At 45.6% G+C, this 22,366-nt stretch overlaps 1 protein-coding gene across 11 annotated transcripts in view; it reads left to right on the top strand.

Moving 5' to 3' along the window:
- TRAK1 (trafficking kinesin protein 1) overlaps window positions 1-22,366 on the top strand; it is a 109,788-nt gene that overhangs the window by 73,693 nt on the left and 13,729 nt on the right. For 5 of the 11 annotated variants that reach the window (XM_079114124.1, XM_079114123.1, XM_079114131.1 and 2 more), the window contains 10 exons: window positions 1,739-1,839; window positions 2,689-2,797; window positions 4,702-4,780; window positions 5,781-5,911; window positions 6,630-6,704; window positions 7,427-7,564; window positions 11,520-11,596; window positions 12,889-13,125; window positions 14,093-14,409; window positions 20,901-21,248. In XM_079114124.1, coding sequence (XP_078970250.1) covers window positions 1,739-1,839; window positions 2,689-2,797; window positions 4,702-4,780; window positions 5,781-5,911; window positions 6,630-6,704; window positions 7,427-7,564; window positions 11,520-11,596; window positions 12,889-13,125; window positions 14,093-14,409; window positions 20,901-21,248 — 1,612 coding nt within the window. The remainder of the gene's footprint in view (window positions 1-1,738; window positions 1,840-2,688; window positions 2,798-4,701; window positions 4,781-5,780; window positions 5,912-6,629; window positions 6,705-7,426; window positions 7,565-11,519; window positions 11,597-12,888; window positions 13,126-14,092; window positions 14,410-20,900; window positions 21,249-22,366) is intronic. The other 6 variants (XM_079114126.1, XM_079114132.1, XM_079114130.1 and 3 more) reach the window with 2 other exon arrangements.

Below are 22,366 nucleotides of genomic sequence, written 5' to 3'. Positions count from 1 at the left end.
GTGAAGTAGAATACTGTTGTGTTCTAGGAGAAATAAAGTTGACCCCTGTCCTCCCTGCCACCAGCATCATGACCTGAAGTCCTTTCTCTCAGGTGACCATGAAGAAAGCATGGGGGTTAACCTGGGCCCCTTCTCAGCCCTTATTATAATCTTCCATTTTTTTATTGGTGCATTACAGTTGTACATAATGGTGGGATTTTTTTGTTACATATTCTTACATGTATACAATATAACAATATAATTTGGACAATATCAATTTCCAGTATTTCCCTTTTCCCTCCCCTTCTTCCTCCCCCTGGTCCCTTACCCTCTACTCTACTGATCTCTCTTAGATAGCTGCATGAGATTGCTCTCTACTTTCTTTTCTTTTTTCCTCTCTAGCTTCCACATGTGAAAGAAAACATGCAGCCTTGACCTTCTGAGTTTGGCTTATTTCATTTAACATGTTCCATCCATTTTCCTGCAAATGACATAATTTCATTCCTTTTCATAACTGAATGAGACTCCACTGTGTAAATATACCTCATTTTTTTTATCCATTTATCCTTTGATGAACCCTTGGGCTGCTTCTATGCTTCTGTAGTTTTTAGACTGTCTTTTTTGTGGTACTAGGGATTGAATCCAGGGGCACTTTACCACTGAGCTATATATCTCTATCCCTTTTTATTTTTTTATTTTGTCTCATTCAGTTGACCAGGCTGGGATTGAACTTGTGATCCTTTTGCCTAGTAGCCACCTCACCCCTTCCGGGCAGAGGGACATGCCACTCAGGAACCAGTACATCACATTACCATTCTTGCCTGTGACTTCTCACTATACACAAAGAATATCCTACTCTCTAGGATTGGAAACCTTTTGTCCCCTCCACCTTGGAAAATCTTTGAATTTACAAATTATAGCATGTTCCCATGTAGCAGGCTTCTCCTTGGAAGATACAATTCACTCCCTCTGTTGGGTAGGAAAGTTGGACTAAACCATAGACCTCAAATCAAATTCTAAACAAGAAAGAAAACAGGGTTACACTACTCTTTTTAGTGCCAGTTCCATATTTAGTAAATATTGGGAAGGCAATATTGGGAAGGCAAAGGAAGAGTTTTATAGCAGAAGTTGGTTTCTTTTAAAACCTAAAATAAATCGTCATGATTTGCAAAACCACCATAGCAGTGAGTCAGTATGGTCAGTTCCTGATAGTTGTTCTTTTCCTCCTATAGCTGAAATTTCTGTCTGGTGATTGTTGCGCACAGAACAAGGTCTGACCAAGTGTGACTGGGAGCCCCATGAAGGTGTATCAGTCACCAGGTGGGGCTGTGTGGGCTTCCAGGTAGGGTCGACTAGCTGCTTCTGGCAGCCCACCCAGGCTTTCACCTCCACGCTCCTATTCTGAGTTGGGTTTGGTTCTGGCAGAAGTGAATGGCCTCTTCTTTCGTTTGGTAGTATGTGCAGCTGGTCATCAAGCTGCTTCCAAAGCCCATAAGTAGTCTCATGTCCCTGACCATCATTCTAGAGCCTTCATGTCCCTTTCCTGTTAGAACAGAGGTTTCTGCCTTAAATGAATGGATTCTGTTTTTCTTAAATGGGATCAAACTCAACTCTTGGAAACCCTATTGTTGAGTAGCACATAACCCGTTAGTGCCTTCACTTTCAATGGGGAATTTGTCTTTAAGAGGTGAGTGTTTGAGTCCAAGGAGGACATTGTCACCTTTTAGAAAGCAGGCGGGCCTGGCTCTCGTCCGTGCAGGTTTCTCAGCTCCGCCATGAGCTGTCCATGAAGGACGAGCTGCTCCAGTTCTACACCAGTGCTGCGGAGGAGAGCGAGCCGGAGTCTGTCTGCTCAACCCCGTAAGTCACCTGTGGGCTGTGTTTCTGGAGACCAGAGCACAGGCCACTGCCGACGTCACTGGAGTCACCCAGGCAGGGTCACCTCCCCCAGCAGTGCAGGTCAACCTTCTCCAAAATAAACATCTCTAAGTGCCTCAGATGGACTGATCATACTGTTTTCGTGGGACATAGAAAGGCAGGTTTTGAGTTTTCCTCTTACTGGGTCTTATTGCTTATTTCTCAGGTCAGTTGGTTTGCCGTGGCATCTTAATAGGTAGCAAATGTACAGGGTGGGCTTTGCTGTTGAAGGATCATGGGGTTCTGAAGCCAGAGGGCCATGGCAGGTCCCTGGAACAGAAGGTATGAGGGCTGTTCTGAGAGTCAGCAGAGCCCCTTGGGGAACTCTAGAGCCTGGGTTCAGTCTCAGCTCTGTGGCTTACGCTGCGCACTCTGACCATGTTACTTAATTTCTTTGTGCTGTTTCCTCATTAGTAAAAATGGAGCTATTAATAGCACTTAAGTCATAGAGTTCTAGCATTGAGTTAATACGTGCAAAGTATTAACATAAAGCAGTTCTTAGAACATAGAAGTGCATCCTAGGTATTAAATAAACCTCAAGCCATCCTAGAGTTGTGTTGGCTTTATATAGATTCCATTTCTCTGAATTCTGAGGTAATTCTGCAAATTTTGGACAGAGGGTCAGGGGAGCCAGTACACAGGGGTGCTGCTTTCCCGGGCATTAGGGAGCAGTCTGGTTGCAAGCCTCACAAACTTTCTTTGAGGCAGCCCTTCTGGGTCTCCAGGTGGGATGGCCAGGTGGTGGAGGAGACGTTGCTCTCCCCAGATGGTGAGCATGCTTTCTTTTTGCAGGCTGAAGAGGAATGAGTCGTCCTCCTCAGTCCAGAATTACTTTCATTTGGATTCTCTTCAAAAGAAGCTGAAGGACCTGGAAGAGGAGAACGTTGTACTTCGATCTGAGGTGAAGTGCTTTCCCTCCCTGTCCTTGTCCCCACTGGAAGGGTGGTGGCCCCTGGCCCTGTTTGTTTTATCTGGCAAGAATAGCCACAATTACAGTGCCACCCTCAGAGTACACTGTCTGTGACTTGCTGAGTGTGCTCAGCAGACAGGTCTCACCCTGCCTCCCCAGCTGCTTGGAATCCTGCAGCATGTGAACTGAGAGGAGGTGCAGACCCCTCCTCCTTCACTGTGGGATCTTTCCATAGTGTTCTTCAGCTCTGGTCTCAGCATGGAGGAAATGACCTGGAGAGTGGGGGTGAAACCATTTTCATATTACTGCATTCAGATTGGCTCCAAGGAAACAGTGGCCCAGAGTTTGGAGACATATTCCTTGAACAGTTAATTTAGAAAGGTTGAGCTGAAACAACTTGGAAACTCTTGCATTAGAGTGTTCCCTTTATTGGCAAGATACTATGCTTGCCCTTTGCCTATGTTATTATTATAATTTTTAATCTTCTACAACAAGGCTGCAAGTTGGTTACCTTAATTCTCATTTACAGTGAGAAAACCAGGCCCCAGGCTGCTAGGTGTTTTGCTCTCCCAGGGTCCTGCAAGTTAATAAATGACAAAGCCAGGATTTGGACATTTCTGTGACTCTCAGCCCACACTTTTCCTCTTCATCTACTGCCCGTCTCTAAAAATGTAAATGCATAAAAATTTAGTACTGTTTGTCTGAATTGGTAGTGGGTTTGTTTTCTCTAACCAGAGGGATGATATCAGGTTCAGGCTGTGTACCCACCTAAGCAGGCCCTAGGCTCCTATAAGCCTCTTCAGTGGGGCAGACTGTCACCTTGAACTTGCTGCACCTTGCAAAGAACCTCTAGCTGTGCCTGAAAAGATGCTCTTCTGCACACCCTATTCTTGGAGACCTTACCTTTTCTAACCTTGCACTTCCTAATGAGAAACATAACCCAGAGTGGCCAAGAAGGTTGCCCAAGTGTGTTCTGCCAACCAGTGACTGAGCCAAGATACAGGCCCAGCATTTCCCATTCTGAGTCTAGTGCTACCCTTTCAGGCCTCAGGAGATGCCACAGCAATGGATACCCAGCAATCCCACTCTCTGTCAGAATCTTCCCTGGAGTCAGTGAGGGGATCTGATCCCATTTATAGATTCCCGGTGTCCTGCTTTGTTCTTTGTCCACGGCCAAGATGGGAGGGCTCTGAGACACCTTTTCTCCATATGCATCATTTCCATTGGGCCTTCAGATCTCTGTCTTCCCAGAGCAGGGTGTCTGGGTCCTGGGACATGTGCTGAACATAGCAGGTTTAACTTCAACTCGGAACCTCATAGTTTAGTATCTGGCACATAATAGTGATATGGTAAATGTTTTTTATTCTTGTGTGGTTATCCTTATCCTTAGGATGGCTTTGTGTGTGTGTGTGTGGTTGTGTGTGTCTGTGGGTGGGAGGGTACTGGGGATTGAACCCAGGGCCTTATGCATATTAGGCAAACACTCTACTTCTGAGCTATCCCCCAGCCCTGTGGTTATCCAGATGCCTGCCATAGGCAGTGCAGAGTCTTAGGTACTGTGAAAGCCACAATGAGCACTATGAGCTGGGCAGACAAATGAACAGGCATATCCAGCTTCAGAATCTTATAGAGCCTGGCCTGTGTGGCCCTTGGATGCCTTGCTTTGTGTGGCGCCCTCTAGTGGTACATGCTTTTTAGTTTTCTGCCTTGAAAAGTGTCCCTTTAAATAAGTAGGGAGTGTTTTGTACTAGAGGCTGTAACTGATGATAGGTGAGAAGACACTGACCGGCACTTCCCAGACTCGTGTTTGTCCCTGATCCATGCCTTGCCCTCACCTGCATGGCAAGTCACAGACCAATCTGAGTGCTGGACCCTGACCCGAACCTTGTCTGCAGGCCTGCCAGCTAAAGACAGAGACCATCACCTACGAAGAGAAGGAGCAGCAGCTGGTCAACGACTGCGTGAAGGAGCTGAGTATGTCCCCTGCCCACTCTCCCCACTCCCCCACCCACTCCTACGTTCTTGCATCTGTCATGACCCAGTGGCTTTTTATCACCCTTGATGAAGTGCAGGCTCCCTGCCAGCCTGAGATCAGTAGCATTTTTCTTAACACTAGACCTGACCTTGTGTGGTACCCACTCCCCATTTATGAATTGGGTTCTAGGCCATAGCTATATATTATCTCAGTTTCTTGCCAAGATGGATATTTAATTTTAATTTTGGCTTTCTGTTGGATTCTTGGAATTATTGAATGCCTAAGTTAGGCCCAGATACCAGAAATCTGGGTTGAGGATGTGAAAAAAAAACTGCTTATTAGTAATTTGATCTGTGAGAATTGAGGCCCCCGTTCTCAGTTTTGCAAATAAGTACTCCCCACACCATTTTCTCTGTTGTAAGTTTGTAAGGTAAGATAAAAAGGCAAACAGAATCTTTCGCATTTCAGCAAAATACTAAACAAATGAACCACACCCTATGTTCAAGTCTTGTAAAATGGGTTATGTCTGAGTAGGAATGAAAACCAAAGGGAATTATACTGTGCATCAGGAGCTGGGCTTTCTAGAACAAGGTGCATGCCTCAGGGCTTCCTGTTCATGAGATGGATCTGTTCATGTGAGGAATGTTGGGCTTTGGCCAGATGCCCCCATGTTTGGAGTATCCCCTCCTGGCTCACTCCTAGAGCGTGCCTGACTGACTCTGGGTAGACAGCCTTGATCAGTGGGTTAGGCCCCTACACTGAGCCAGGATGACAGCCCATGGGAAAACACGTTCCTTCTCATGACTGACTGAGCCCCAAGAACCATTTTGCTTCACCATGGAAGAACACAGTCCCTCCTGAGTCCCTTCTTCATGCACCCTCTGCACTCCTCCCCATAGAAGATGTGTTTTCAGGTGCGAACCACCAGGAAATCATTCTCTCTGGTCTGCATGTGTAGTTTTCTGTCTTACTCTTGTGATTGTCATTTCTCTGTGGAAGGGGATGCCAATGTGCAGATTGCCAGTATCTCAGAGGAGCTGGCCAAGAAGACCGAAGATGCCGCCCGTCAGCAAGAGGAGATCACGCACCTACTGTCACAGATCGTTGACTTGCAGAAGAAGGCAAAAGCTGTAAGGCTTCTGTTGCTCTGGCTAATACGACAGTGGTTGTGCCAAGATGGGAAGGGGCATTTACTCTAGAAGGGCATGTGCTGCCCCTTCGGAGAAAAAATTTAGTGGATTCAGTAAGAAAATACCGTGTGACCCTGTGTTGGCAAAGGGTCTTATTATAACCTCTTACCTCCTGAGAATAATCTGCAGATTAGTAGAATTTATCAAAAAAGGGGCTGTAGATGTGAAGGTCTGGACTTTAATTTAATCATCTGCTTAGTATTTGTTTTGACTCAGAGCACCAGGTATCTTGCACAGTAGAAGTAGCCCCTAGAGGATTCAGATGAAATGGCAATAACCAGTTTAGTTTCCCATATGAAACCTTTGTTGTGAGGGATTAGATGCTTTTGGAAAAATGAAAGGGGAAAGAAAGAAACAGAGAGAGAGAGAGAGAGAGAGAGAGAGAGAGAGAGAGAGAGAGAGAGAAGGAGACTGGCTTCCAGAAAGCAGCCATTACATTGGCGGTAGGGGGTGGGAATTGGGTTGTGAAAAATGAATGTAGGCATAGGAAAGACTATGCCTTCAAAATTATATAAGACAAAATTTTACTCCAGCGTTAGATATGCATTTCATTGTAGAAAGGGGATGGGGTCATAATGGATCGGGTAACGGGGGAAAGTCGGGCTTATCTGAGTATCTTAAAGGAGGAGATGGCTTACATATCTTTGCTGTGTTTCAGTGTGCAGTGGAAAATGAGGAACTTGTCCAACATCTGGGGGCCGCCAAGGATGCCCAGCGGCAGCTCACGGCCGAGGTGGGTGTGTCTCCCTTATCTCTTCAGGGCCTCTGGTTCCAGTGAAGGTAGATCTGTTGTCCATGACAGGCTTTGGTCATGTCCATTGTAATAACTGTTTTTGTTTTTGTTGTTTTTTTGTACCAGGGATTGAATCCAGAGGGGTTTAACCACTGAGCCACATCCCCAGCCCTTTGTACTTTTCCTGTTGAGACAGGGTCTCATTAAGTTGCTGAGGAACAATTGTTTTTATACTGAATTTAATATGGCTTTCACCTGGGTTCTGTGCCTGCCACCCCAGTTGCGGTTGTGAGCACAGGGAGGCCAGGCTCCCCAATAGCCCAGGGCCAGGCACGTGCTGGATCTTGGCTCTGTAAATGCTCACCTGTGTGGACCATGCAATGCAGTGCTTGGTTTGAGAGGAGCCTATTCAAGAATGTGCCTTGAAACAGGGTGTGATGGTTTTCTTTTTTGTTCATTTAAAGTTTTTCTGAGTTGCGCATTTGTACTATTTTAGGAGATTTTTGAGTCTAAGTAAAAGTTAAAGAAAAAACAGCCTTGAGGTTTTTTTTTTTTTTTTTTTTTTTTTCCCATTAAACCATAGGCCAGCAGGGTGGCTGTTCCTTGCTGGAGACTTGGTTAGATTGCATGTGTGTTTCTGACTCCTGGATGGGTGTGTGTGCACCTGGGTGCTCATGAGGTCCTGGTGAGATGTGGTCTGCATCTTCTCTGGTCCCCTGCAGCTGCGTGAGCTGGAGGACAAGTATGCAGAGTGCATGGAGATGCTTCACGAGGCGCAGGAAGAGCTGAAGAACCTCCGGAACAAAACCATGCCCAACACCACGTCCCGGCGCTACCACTCACTGGGCCTGTTTCCCATGGTGAGCTGATGCTTTCTCCAGCACTCCTCTTCCCACCCAGAGGGCAGCAGGGTGGGATGGTCATGATGCCTGACATTGTGACCCCTGGAGTTGAGTGTTTACCCTTAGCCTCTTATTTCACAGTGAAGGGCAAGTGAGCCCAGCAGATGTCTTCTTGACTGCATAAGACAATTTGCTGCTTTATTTTCAATTCCTCTAAATCTGGTCTTTCCTACTCCTGCCATTAAAATCGAAATTTACTAGGAACTTGATTTAGTTAGATGTAATTTCTATGTGATTTTTTTTCTGACCTTATTAGAGTGTATGCTATTTATTTTTGCTCCACAAGTCCATTCCAGAATTCTTAAAGTGCCATATAGTTCTGCTGCATCTCTGATACTTATTAATCATTCTCTTTGTGACTTTCAGTGTCTGTGATCTCTAAACTTTTCTTTCTTTCTTTTTTTTTTTTTTTTCATGTTATTTTCAGAGATCCTTATTTTTTTAGCCCCAGCCTGATTTATTTGATGTTTGGGCTTCAGGAGGAAAGTGGTAGAGAAGGGGATTAATTTTTCAGGCGGTTAATCTCTCTGTAGAAGTTGGGCAGCATTAGGGTTAAGCTCCTTGTCTGGTCATTTCTGCATGGCATTTGGCTATAGGGAAATGAGCTTACTTATTTTATCTTCTATCAGCCTAAAGCCCCTAGGAGCAGGTGAGGAGGGTTATATCTTATTTGTAATTTTCTTCTCTCCCTCTCTCTCTCTTTAATACTCTGTACTAGGCACAGCAATTCGTATGTTGTAGTATTGTATATCCTTAATAGATGTTGAATTAGGGTGGGTGGGTAGATAGACGGGGGGATAGATAATGAATGAATGAATGTATGGGTGGTGGATGGATGGATGATGGCTGGATGGATAGTGAATGGATGGAGAATAGATGGATGAATGGATGATAGATAGATGGAAGGCCTAAAGAACAAACTACCAAGAACTCCTTTATATATTCAAGCTTCATTTCCATGATTTGATGAAACCAAATTGTCTCTGAAGTGAGAAGAGATTTGGAAAGAAACTCACCTTGATGAGATAAAAATGGATGACTGTATAAGTGTGCAAAATCAAGTGCTTCTGATTTTGACCCCGCCACCTTTTTGAGCTCTTTCTCTTTACTCTTCCATTGTTGACCCTGGAAGACATCTCTCTTCTTTACTTTTACACATTAAAGTCAGACTAGACCTTTCTTCCGTTCTCTCTTAAAAAACTTGATTGATATGTAAGGAAAGCCAAAAAGAAAATATTAATAGTCAGCTTGCCAAGGGGCAGATGGGTGATCTAGTGTTTCCAGGAATCCCAGTGAAAGCAAAGAATATTCTATCCCCCAAGTTTCCCAATCTAGCAGTAAAGGCTTGAGGCTCCCTCCTGGCCTGTGTAGCTCCTTCCTTCCTGGTTTCTCAGCTCCTGGGGCTTAAGATTTGTGGGTACCTAAGATTCACTCCACCGCCTTTCCTGCTCTCAAGGACAAACCTGTCTTTGAGAACTAAACCATCGCAAGGGAATAGTTGAATTGAAAACAGGCACTTCAGATTTTTCTTTTCTTTTTTTTCTGGAAGGAGTCTCAACTTTTGTATTTGCCGAAGTTAAGCTTTTGTTTGCTTTTTTCTGTAGCTGTTGGCAAGCCCAGTTTTCGAAGATGGCTATTTTTAAAGTGCATTATGCATGGAAGGTATTGAAAACAGTCTAAAGATCATACCATGGCTGTTTCTGGAGCAGAATGCCCAACACTTCCTCTTTTGCTCCCTGCCATTCTAATTGTAGAAGAAAACAGTTAGTAGTTTGTGTTTGACTGTGTTCCCAGTTCTTTTGCCTTATGGCAGTAGTTCTTAATCTAGGATCCACAGATGGAATTCAGGAGGCCTGTGAACTTTGAAGAAAAATTATGTCTTATTTTGATCAATCCCTGACTGTAGTCAGTATTTCCTTCCTTCCATGAAGGTGGGCAACAAGCCACAGTGATGTGAACACCATCTCTGATCAGTAGAAATCACTGACTATTTTCACAACAATTCCAGTTCTCACAGATGCCTCAAAATACCAGTGATGCTGACTAATCTCCATGTCAAAATCAGTTACCAGTCCCAAAGCCAAATACCTACTTAAGTAAATAGTGTGTCTTCTTTGTAGTCTAATTATTTTATTCATCTAAAAACAGTTATTCTGAGAAGGCATCCATAGGTTTCCCTGGATTGCCAGATTTGATTGCCAGATTGCCCGAAAATGTCACGGAGCCTGCTTGTGACTTTTCCCCAGCAGGGTTTTGAAATTAATAGTTTGGTATCTCATTTTCCTTAGGGTATATGAAGGTCCCTGCTTCCTCTCTGTTTTGCATAACTCTGGATGTAAACCATATGGGAAATAGGAGTATTAAGAAAAATATTCTCACCTAAACAGACCTCAGACTCATCTGGGGAAGCCCTTCACCATAGGCTTATGTTTATGGCAATCTGCAGGTGGTAATTATGAAATAAAATGGCATATTTGTGAGTTAGAATTGAAAATGAACCCACTAGCCCTTTACCTATGGAGCTTCCTGCTGGCTCCCCTGAGTCTCCTCACATGGTTCAGCTCCAGACTGGAGTGTCCCTGTGGACCATGGGGCCCAGGATGATGCCCTGGAGACCCCATGCACTGCCCTCTGGGAAGCACTAGCCACAACTGACTATGTAAATTTAAACCAATTAAAATTAAGTACAATTAAAAATTCAGTCCTCAGTCATACTGGCCACATTTCAAGTGCTAGGCTAGTGGCCCCCATGTTGGATAGCACAGAGAACACTCCATCACTGCCAAAAGTTCTGTCGGTTAGCATGGAGTTAGCCCTCCCCTTTAGGTTGTCCTACCTAGGTATCTTCCCCTGGTGCTCAGCAATTGCTTTTGTGTACACACTTGGTCCCCTGGGCATCTGCCACGTGAGTGAGGAGGGACAGTGTGTTAGGTTCTTTCTCATATAGTGAGGAGCAGTGGGGAGAACAGAAGAGGGGGTTCCGTCAGGCAGCCTGTATTATTTGAGCCTCGGCTTTGAGCCTGGACTATTAGGGAAGGAAGAAGCCACCAGAGATTGGCTCTTCCCCTCACCCTAATGCTTACAACCTCGGTGGAAAGAGAAATAAGTGAACTATTCAGAAAATTAGCAAGGACTTGTATTTAGGGTCTGCTTGGGAGGAAATACAAGGCTCCTGGTCAAACAGGAGTCATGCCTTTCTTAGAGAAGGTGGGTGGGTTTGTAAGGGGAGGGACTTTCCTTGTGGGAGGCCAGGGGAGGATAAGAACAGAGGCCTAGAGAGGATAGTGCCCACAACCCAGTGGGTGGTTTCTAGATAGAGACTTTCTATCTAGCATGGAACCAGACTGCTCTTTAGAGGTGGGAAGTACCTGTCTAGGAGCCAAAGTTGGAGGCCCTTTATCTAACCTCAGTACCAGAACCCTGGGTGAGCCAAGGGACTGCAGCAAACTCTGTAGCCTGGGAGGACAATAACTTAGCGTGGCCCATATGGGCTATGCTGTCATAGCCAACCATTTGTAAGCTCAGGGGTATTTTCAAATAAATTCATCTGTCCCCAGCGTTCTGAACACACTCCTTTCTGCCCCCTGTAATTCTCAGTTCCTCTTTGTGGCCATAGTTGTAGCCCTGTGGTTCAGCTAAGGGAACATGGGGTCTCTCAGACTCTCAGCAGCACATTAGGGCATTATACTCAGGGCCTGATGGTGCTGTCGTGTTCAGACCCTGCCTTGGTGATAGCTTAGCCAGGGTCTCTAACCATGGAGAATGCTCTTAACCTTATGTTGTGTTGCAGAAAATCTATAGGCTTCTGATGCCCCAGTTTACTCTCTTATGGCTCCCCTGGCTGCAAGCTTCTTATAGAGACAGAGCCTTTGAATTGCTGCTCACTTTTCATATGTCTTCCTGCTTTCCCCAGGACTCCTTGGCTGCGGAGATCGAGGGAACGATGCGCAAGGAATTGCAGTTGGAAGAGCCTGAGTCTCCAGACATCACGTAAGGCTAGACTGGTTTTAAAGCCCTACCAGAGGATGACTTGTGACCTGTGGTGCTCAAAAACTAGCAATGCGTGTGGGTCTCAGATACCAACAGCAATGATTCTGGTCCTTCCCAGGCGATAAAGGGACATAAGAGAACAGAGTTAACATCATCTTCATCTCCTCTTGTGAGGTTGTGAAGATATATTACAAACTTCTAGAAAGTTGGAAAAGAAGAAATGTAGCATCAAAGTGTGATTCTGCTCTTAGAAATAGCAGTTTCTAAAAAAGAGAAATTTGGTATTTATCATCTCATTGTAGAAATTTAAGACCGATTTTAAGTCTTGCTTTTTCTATAGGAATTGGCAACAAATATTCCTTCTACAAATATTTATCAAGCCCCACTGTGAGCCCCACTATGTGCAGAGGGCTCTTCAGTGGTGTGAGCAAGGCTTCCATTTCCTTTCTGGATGTACCTAGGGACATCGGCTTCAACATCTCTCTCCTTAACTTCAGATCTGGTGCTTGGCCTGTTCCAAGGTGCTTACTATAAGGAACCTGTAGACCAGGTTTTGTTGTGTTTTCTCTGTACCCAAATACATAGACAAAACTTTAATGGGACCCTGGGTGTGCCACATGTCCAAATGACTAAGTACATGTGCAAAGGAAGCCCCTGGTGGCTCCAAAGGAAGCAGCCATTATGGAACATGCCCACCCTCTTCTCCTTAAAAGGAAACAAAGGAGCATCAAAGTGTGGTTCTGCTCTTAGAAATAACTGTTTGTAAAAGTAGAAAAATCTGATATTTATAATCTCATTGTAGAAATTTAAGACTGATTTTAAGTCTTGCTTTTTTAAACAGGAATGGTCAATAAACATTCCTTCTACAAAGATTTATTGAGCCCCACTATGTGCTCAACAGTGAACACTGCCCTCTTAGAGCTTGGCTTCTCATGGATCTCATGAAAGAAGAGAAGTTGCTAGGAGACATAAGTAATACATAAATATTTTTACTTGTAGGTTAAGCTTTAGGGACATGAAAAGCAATATCACGTTTGCTATCAACACCTTTAGTATACAGCTGTGCATTACAGTCTTGGAATCAGTGGGTGTTGAGTCTTCTGATTTCACATTGTGAAGGAGGCACCCAACACCCTAAGAAAGATGTTGAAGGCATAGAACAACACTGCCTAGGGGTTTCTTGCGGACCAGGTGCCTTTGTGGCCCCTCAGTTGGTCTTTTGTGGGAGATTTAACTCCAGGGTCATTTCTGCTCTTGCTTACTCATGTGAGGATGTTGTACGTTCTCTGCAGTCACCAGAAGCGCGTCTTTGAGACCGTGAGAAACATCAACCAGGTTGTCAAGCAGAGGTCACTGACCCCTTCTCCCATGAACATCCCTGGCTCCAACCAGTCTTCAGCCATGAACTCCCTCCTGTCCAGCTGTGTCAGCACCCCCCGGTCCAGCTTCTATGGCAGTGATGTTGGCAATGTTGTCCTTGATAACAAGACCAACAGCATCATCTTGGAAACTGAGGCAGCAGACCTGGGGTGAGTGAGCTAGGGGTTTTATATGTCTATTTTGGGGAGGGGGGATTTAGTATGGGTTGAACCACAGGCTCATCAGTCATCTGAGGGAGCTTGATGAGAATTGCTTGGAAAATATAGACCTATACTTCTTCCAAATACATTCTACAAACCCACCGAGCTGATCCTTATCCTTGATGCTAGCTGAAAGAGGTTTAACAAGTTGGTACTAAAAAGTCTGCTTTTCTGTTTAAGAGGAGGATTTATAAATATATTTTTCCTTTAATATTTACTGACATTTGTGAACCCTTTTGTAGCTTGAACGTTGAAAAGGCTTACGACTCAGGCTCTCTCTCCCTCTCTTGTTTGTTGAGGGTGCAGGCATCCCAGGCACCCAACAAATGTCTGCCAGATGGTGGGTCTGCAGGTTGGGCCTTCTGTGCAGTGGTCAGCTCCACCTTGTCCTGAAGCCCTGTAGGTCATGCCCTGATGCTGTCCACTCCCTACCCCTTGTCCTCTGATTTATCAAAACTGATTCTTCTGAACCAGCAGAGTAAGACTGATACGAGCTTCATAATCAGAGCTGGTTTCCTTCAGAGTGGAAAGCTTAGTTCCTTTAATTCAAGAGGAGAGAGTAGCCTCTCTTGAACAACTGCCCTTCTGGTAGCCAAGAACTGCAACCCGTGGAAGGTTTCTTCCTGCAGGCTCAGGAGGGAGATGCTCCTAGAGGATAAATCTTACTTAATGCGTGCAAAGTTTCATTCTACCCTGGTGACACAGCCCTTCCGAAAGAAAAACTAACCCAAACCCACAGAGCGAAGTAGTTCTTTCCGACAGGCATTTGTTTCCCATTCTTGGCGACGTTTCAGCCGCTGGCCCTGGTTTCTTCAGCCCTGCATGCAGCCCCGAGCTGCCCACCCTCTTGGGTCTGTTCCACCTCAACAGCCCTGCTGGCCGCCGCGCTCCACCCTCACAGCGTTTCTTCTTTCAGGAAGGAGGAGCGGACCAAGAAGCCAGGCACGCCAGGCACGCCGGGCTCCCACGACCTGGAGACGGCCCTGCGGCGGCTGTCCCTCCGCCGGGAGAACTACCTGTCCGAGCGGAGGTTCTTCGAGGAGGAGCAGGAGAGGAAGCTGCGGGAGCTGGCGGAGAAGGGCGAGCTGCGCAGCGGCTCCCTGACGCCCACCGAGAGCATCATGTCGCTGGGCACGCACTCGCGCTGCTCCGAGTTCACCGGCTTCTCGGGCATGTCCTTCAGCAGCCGCTCCTACCTGCCCGAGAAGCTGCAGATCGTCAAGCCGCTGGAAGGTGATCGCAAGGGGCCGCGGCCCCTCTCTGTCCTCCTCAGCGACTCCCTGTGGTCCCTCATCCACCACCGCAAGGCAGGCCACCGCTGCCACACCTACTCCTTTTTCTTCCGTGACAGCCACCCACGCTGCTGGTTCGAGTTCCTCTGAGGGTGGCCTGGAACCCGGCCTTGTTTCTGCCGCAGCGGGTTTGGCAGTGCATGCCCGAGCCCCCTCCCCGGGGTTACCCCAGGGAGGTGCACACAGTGGCCTTCTGATTCTCTTGCTTGTGCCTTAAGTGCCTTAGACAAGAAACCTTTTGGAGAGGCAGAAGCACTGCTGACAGACCCGGAAAATAATTAGCCATGCCTGAGGAGTACAGGGAGCTCCTGCTTTTGCTTCCTAGAAATTTTGCCATCAAGGAGTAGTGCCAAGCAAGAACCATAATGAGGTTTTGTTTTTCTTTTTCCTTTTTCCTTTTTCAATAACCACGTGAAAGTGATTTGTGGGCTCATGTGTTCTGATTTGATCTTCATACAGAGAGTGTGACTTTCTGCAGATGCTGTGTTCTGAGCAAGGCTCCCCGCGTCTGCAGTTTGGTGACGGGCAAGGTAGCTGTGTAGGCCCATAGTTCCCTAATTTAAGCCTTTTCCAGGGAGAGTTCACTTTTTAGTATCAGGGCTTCCTGGGTGATCAGATTCATGGAAAAACTTACCTTTTGTTTTCTTTCTCTTTTTTTCATCTTTTGCTTTGGGTAGTATTATAAAAAGTTTTCCCTTTGCCTACTGCTACCCTGCCAAGAGCTACCAGTGTTTGTAGTTTTCATTCTTCACTCCTTTAGTGTGGAAACGCACAGTGACTTTGAGAAGGTATTTTAGAATTCTGCATTACACTTCTGATGCAAAGTCAAATTAAAATTTCTGAGTCAATATTTCTCAACTTTGATTACCTCTTCTAAGGACCATTTTTAGACACTTTTACCTAATTGCACCCACCATGCTATTTTAATACCACAGAAATATTTATATACTCCATATGTATAGGTATATCTATATGTAGATATATATGTCATATATAAAAATATATATTCTGTGCCTGAAAGGAGTATCATTTTTCTCACCTCAAAGGCATCTGTTCCCCGCCCCCCCTTGGGAGCAGTACTGCCCCGGTTGAGAATGCAGGCTGTAAGGTGAGGTTGTGCTTCTTAAAGACCCAAGACGTGACAAAATCCTATATTTTCCAAAGGAGGGAAGAGAATGGGCTGTTTTTCTGTCACCATGATAATTTTTAATTATGTAATTTAGGTCCTTTCTAGATTTCAGAAAAGGGATGACTCACTCTTTTTTTTTTTTTTTAATTATTTATTCAGTTGTAAGCTTGGCGATTGTTTTCTGATCTGCGATTATGTCTGTTTTTCTTTCAATAAAATCTTCCATTTCTGCAATTTTACTTTCTGCCTTTATTTTCTTTTTCTTCCTTTGTCTCAAAGATCATTGGACGTTATCATTTCTATCCTCTCTTTATTTTACTGTTTCATTAGATCATCTAAGAATATGTTTTTGGATTAATTTCCCAAGTATATTGCAGGATGAGATTTTGAAAATTTTATTTTGACTAATTCATCTTTATTCCTTCTAACCTCTGACTTAGAAATATTTTTGTGATAAGTTAATAGAATAAGAGAAAACCCCACTTGATTTGCAAGATGAATTTCGTCTGTAATGTCCTGTTCCCAGGAAGCTAAATTACTACCATTAAAAAGTCATGTCTTATCACTATACCTTGTGACTCATCCTCATGATAAAGATCCTTTTGGGTCCACTTTGTAGTTCTCCGATTTCTTAGTTGTTTAAAATACAAGCAATATTTTCTTTCTCCTTCCCTTTCTATGATTGTTTTTTGTGTTTGTTTAATTTGATAAGGGGGTGGGGGTGTGTGACATAGAAGTCTGCCAGACTCTCAGCTTCTGTACCCTGTAACTATGGTGTTTGATAAGATAACTCTTTTAGCTGTTTCCCTTATTTGTGAAATAGGCTCATAACTGTTAAATAGAACATGCCGAAGAGTAAATGCAGTGTGTTTTGTATTGTGCCTAGCACCCAACATGTGCTTATTAAAACTTAGGCACCTCAAATTTACTCGAGTTCCAGCAACTCAGGTCTCAAGGGCTGAGTTATCAATGTTAAGACCTGGACCAGCATTGTGCTGGGATCATGTCTTACATTGTCCTTTTCCATTGACCCAGATGAGAAACTAACAGAATTACCTTGATCTCCACCAGCCCAGGGGAAGGGATCTAGGCTAAAGCTGTTAGAGAATGCTAGCTGGGATCATAGCACACAGATCATCAGGTCTTTCATCCTTACCTATTTGATTAATATTGCCATCTGCTTATCATGTCCGCCAAAATAGCTGAGCTAGATGTTCAAGAATACTAGGCAGCACTCTTGTCTTCATCTTACCTTATGAGTTTTAAGCAGGTGAAGAACAAACAAAACATTCCAACTAGAAAAAGGGATAAATCTGTGTTAAAAAGACTGAGACAGGTGGTCTTTCTTCCCTGTATCTTGTTCTTCCTTTCTGATTGATTATAACCGAGGTGATATTTCCAAAAAATCAAGTTAATATGTAATGAGGGAAAGCATACACTTCTAAGCTGTGCATTATCCTGCAGGTTTTGTTCTGACTTTTAAGCCCCAGTGCTCCTCTGACATAAGTGGATTTGGTTTTCTTCTCTTTTGATGACGTGAAAACTTTTTAGCTGAAATAGTGGGGTGTGAAAGAAAGCAGACAGAGGGAAAGGGGCAGTAACCGTAATTATGTTTTCCTGCTCTCCACACCCTTGTTCTGTAGAACTCTTGTCTTGGTGCCAACCAGGAACACAAAGGTTTGTCTCTTTCCCCAGTCTGTAATCATGAGGTCGGGAGGAGTAAGCAGGTCCTAGGTCCTAGGTTGCCATGGTATTAGCTAATAGCACAGTGGTTCTCCTACTCTGTGTTGAATAGGTAAAGGAAAGTAGGTAGGGTAGTGAGCCGGGGAAATGAGGGCTAGGAATGTGACAACTTGGGATCAGCTCTGAATATGTGATTCATATTTACTTTTTAATTTTCATGCCTCCTTGTATCAAATGAAGGACTTGAAGCAGCCAGGAGATGGATAGAATTCCTAAGCATTGGTTCTGGCTGGGGGTGTGGCAGGGCTGGGAGGTGGGAGGTGTCCTGTCCAGGTACTGGCTTCAGCAAACCCCGATGGAGCTTCAGAACCAGCCAGGAATAGAGGGTTCCTGAGCCCCACGACCTGGCATAACTGAAATCATACAGTTGGGCTAGCAATGGCTTTCACCAGGAGTCACTTAGGCAGCATATAAAACACCTGCATGGGATCGGGGAATCCATTCAGGTATGTTATTTTCTAGACTCCTGAGGCTTACAGATATGAGGCCACCTCACTGCTGAGAGGCATTCCACATGATTAAGAGAATGGACACTGTTCCCAGTCTCAGTTTCAGGCCCAGATCAGCTGCTTGCTGCCTGTGTGCCTTCTAGAAGTTACTTCACCTCCCTGTGCTCAGTGTTTTTGTCTGTAAAATGGAAACGGCAAAGTTATTATGAAAATTAAAAATTAGGCCTCTCAGAAGAGTGTCTGACGCTTAGTAAGTGGTTAGAAAGGTCGGCTCTTCTTATGTGAGTAGGGGAGCCCAAGGCGTGGGGTAGAAATTGAAGTATGATGCACCACTCAGCGTATTTCACTTGAAATTGTACAGTTTCTCAGGCTATGTGGTTTCAGGGAATGCAGTTAATTCCACGCATTTCTGTAGCCTCCTTAAATCCAAACAGCAGGCCACTGTAGCCTCATTTCTAGAGCCCATCCATAGGGTGGGGGTGGGGGAGTAACCTGTGAAACAGATGGAGGATCCAGGCCTATGGAACTTTTCCTAGACCTCCAGCCTCCCTGAGTCCTTTCCTAGTGGATTTTAATCATCCTGAGCCCCTTTCAGAAGGATGAGGAGAGCTGGCACTTTCTTGCCACTTGTTCTTCACTTTCCAGAGTCTCTTGGCTTCCCTTCCACAGGTCAAGGTGACATGGATATATTGTACTGGAGATTTCTTGTCATCCTTTAAGACTCTAGGGTGCAGTCCCAAGCTGGACATGGCAGTGGCTTAAGTCTTCGCCCCAGTGCTGTTTTATTGCTAGGAATGTGCCTACACAGTCAGTGGGCACATGGATAGTGTGAATGGGGGGGTCCCAGTGATGGCAGAGAAGCCCCCACCCCAGCAGGAATGTGTGGATCTCCTGCTGGGCCCTAGACACCCACCTGGGAATTTTGCTGTTGACCTTTTATACGGCTGGGGGCCAGCCACTGCTGCTCACCTTGCCCAGGTTCCTGGCCAGAACACTGATGTCCTGGCTTGTTCTCGGACCTATAAATTAGGGAGAGGGCTGTGTAAGAACCTGGGCTTTGTCATTGAACCCTGGCTCTACCATCACTAATTGACTTTGGGGATCCTCCATTTCTCCACCTGTAAAGTATGAATGATAATTCTTGCTACCTGGAGTGGTTTTGAGGAGTGAATGGACTTACATGTAAAACACATTAGGTTTCACGACATGGTGAGTTGATGTAATACACATAAAACACTGTGGCACTGGGGACTTGGGATCCCCCCAAATCCCTGACCACATCTGCACAGTGTTGCTGGCACATGAGCTCCCTGTAGGGTCGGCAGCCTCCTTCAGGTTCGCAGGAGATCTGAGCATTAAGAACCACAGGTCCAGAACAGGGCTTCTCAGTCTCAGCCCTGGTGACATTTGGGGCTGGATCTTTCTTCGTGGTGGGACAGTCCTGTGCATCATAGAAGTTCAGCACCATCCCTGGCCTCTGCCCATGAGGTGTCATGAGCCTTCTCCTCTTCCTTCACAGTTTTGACAACCAAACATGTCTCCAGACTTGGGCAACTGTTCCCTGGGGGACGGGCAGAATTGTCCCTGGTTGAGAACCACCGCTCTAAATGTTCTGACAGGTCGGGGATAGACCTGCTTTTGTTATGTTCACCTCTTTATTATCTTTTTTGCATGTGGAGTATTTTTTATTTACAGTCAGTAGGTGCAGGTTGAGTAGGTTGCCTTCCTACCTGTGCACACTTAAGGCTGGGGCAGATCTTGAGGTGGGTATCTAAGAGCCCTTTCAACATGCCTCTCTAAAAGTCTGTCTTGAACCTTGGATATTTATTTGTGTGGCTATGTTTGGGTGACTCCTCTCCCTATAGAGTGGATCCAGAACTCCCAGCCTCCCAGGCTGTGCCCAGAGTGCTGGTTTCATGTGAGGTATGACTAAGTGTTCCAAGGGGACAGAAGGCTTATTCTATCAAATGGGGTAGGCAGAAGCTCAGGCCCCCACAGTGGGTGGTGAGATGTTCTGAGGTGTTCCTCCACAAACACACCTCTGAACCCAGGTTTCCCAAGCATGCTTGGTCTTGGAACACTTCTCATTGTACAGGATCTGGGGCATCTTGAAGTCCTCAAGGACACACTCCGGTGTTATTACAGACCTCACACAATGTCATCTGAGTTCCAGGGTCTGGTGTCACTGAAGAGATTGGCTCCTCAGCTTTACACCTCTGTGCAGACTTATCATGTTCTTAAATCCCACTTCTCTCAACCCAGTTCCCTCTCTCTAACCCTGCAGCCTTTTAAGGTTGCTGGCAGAATGTAGAAAACCTGAGTAAAGGAGGTGACAATCACACTACCACTTACCTCCATGTGCTTCTTTAATTTCTTTTTGCATTTCTCTGTGTGTGTCCTGGGGTGGGTTTGGTATAGTCTCACGCTGTGTGCACGTATGTCTTCCCTGTTCCCAGAGGTCTGTATTTGGCACAAAATTGGTACTCATGCACTCTCAGCCCCATGTTTGTCTTGTCATTTTTTCCCTTCTATATTTGTAAAATGATAATGTATTGAATTTGGGGGTTGGCATTGGTTGATGAAAATAAAGACTGTCATCAAACATCCTTGATATAGAGTATAGCATTTTACTTTAAAAATTGTTGAAGCCTGGCATAGTGGTATACGCCTATAATCCCAGCTACTCAGGAGGCTGAGTCAGGAGGATTGCAAGTTTGAAGCCAGCCTGGGCCACTTAGCAAGATGCTGTCTCAAAATAAAAATTAAAAAGTTGGGAGTGTGGCTCAGTAGTAGAGCTTTTGTCTGGCATGTGTTAGGCCCTGGGTTCAACCCTTAGCACTACCAAAACCAAAAAAGTTGGTTCCTTAAATTGGTGCCCCCTCTGGGTATGGTGGGGATTAGTCACTGTGTCACAGCAGTGAGGGCTAAGGCAGCTATACCGATGTGCCTCCTGCAGTCCCAGAGCAGGTTCAGGCCCTGCCCGGGGTTCACACTAAGCACTTGAGGGTGGTAAGCCACAGCATCTTAGACTCCATCCTAAATCTGCCCTTCTCCCCTTCTTTCTCTCTCTCTCTCTCTTTTTTTTTTTTTTTTTTTTTTTTCTCCTGCAAGGTTCTGCCACCCTTCACCACTGGCAGCAGCTGGCCCAGCCTCACCTTGGGGGCATCCTGGACCCCCGGCCTGGTGTTGTCACCAAGGGCTTCCGGACACTGGATGTTGACCTGGATGAAGTGTACTGCCTTAACGACTTTGAAGAAGACGACACAGGTGACCACATTTCTCTCCCGGGCCTAGCTACCTCCACGCCAGTTCAGCACCCAGAGACCTCAGGTGAGAGGTCCCGAACACGCGTGACTGTCTCAGGCAGCAGAAGTTACCCGAGCCGGCCTCAGGCTTCCCCAGAGGAGATGCAGGAGCTGCCAGCGGCCATGGAGGAGGAGGAGGAGGAGGAGGGGTCTGGTGAGGGCACCACAATAAGTCCTGTAAACCTGGCACCTTTACCAGAGGCAGAGTTCTGGGCCATTCTCACTTCTGTTCCGGGCACCATCCGTAGTGGCTCTCTGTCTGTAGCTTCCGCTCGTCTGTGTGGGTGACAATTAAAGCATTCCCATTGTGCTGTTCTGGTTTTTAATACAGGGTCTCATGCCTCCTTTTTGTAACAAATGGGCATAGCCCCTGCCCGTCTTGGAGGTGCATGGCCCAGCAGGGCTTTTTAAATGGGAGCAGGAGAGGCTGCTAAAAAGAAGTGGGTTATCGGTCCCCTGAGAACATCAGCACGCTTCTTCCTGTTATGGGTATTGCCCGTGTCTGAGGGGCAGGTTCTAGAGTGATTTCCAGGCTGAACTGAACTGACCTGGGCAGTTTTAGAATTCTGAGTGCTGGGTCCTTCTGAAAGTAAATGAGAGAATGTGTTACCTGCGGGCTGCACTGAGGTAGAGAGAAGCCCAGAAAATTTTCAGGATTCCAGACAACACATAATAGAGCGGCCTTTTGTCTTTAATAACTTCAATGAAAGCATGTAAGTTGCTTCCTTTCTAGCTTACACATGTTCAAAGTGGATTTTTTCAAAGTGATTAACCAAATAAACCCTAACAGAATGTCCTTAAGCTCTTCCAGACAGAAGAGTCTAAATGAATGTAGAAAAAAGGTGAAGCTGATCTTGCCCCTACCCACCCCCCAGTCTCTGAAGGTGAGACTGTGAGTTTGTAGAATGACCCACATCTCAGTTGCCCCTGGAATGAGAAGCTTGGTACTCAGGGCCCTGGGAGCAGGGCTCTGCAGTCGCCATATGCCCCGAATAGTACCTTTGCTCTACCTGGATCTCCCAGGTCTGCATACTGCAAAGCTCTGTGTAATGAGGGGACCGAGGAAAAGATGAATTGTCCCAATGCTGTCATCCTTGTCACATTTCTGAGTGAGTCACCATGTTTGAAGGAAGGACATTCATCTTTGTGATTCACAATTTTCATCTGCAAAGACTCCAACACTCCCCCCAAAAACACAAGGCAGGAAAGAGCCGAGGTTCTCGGTGGTACCTCCCATCCCCTGGCTAATTTCTGACAGCTATGGTCGAGAGA

This window comes from Sciurus vulgaris (assembly GCF_902686455.1).
Source record: "Sciurus vulgaris genome assembly, chromosome: 16".
NCBI lineage: Eukaryota > Metazoa > Chordata > Mammalia > Rodentia > Sciuridae > Sciurus > Sciurus vulgaris.
This window is presented reverse-complemented; position numbering and strand designations above follow the sequence as displayed.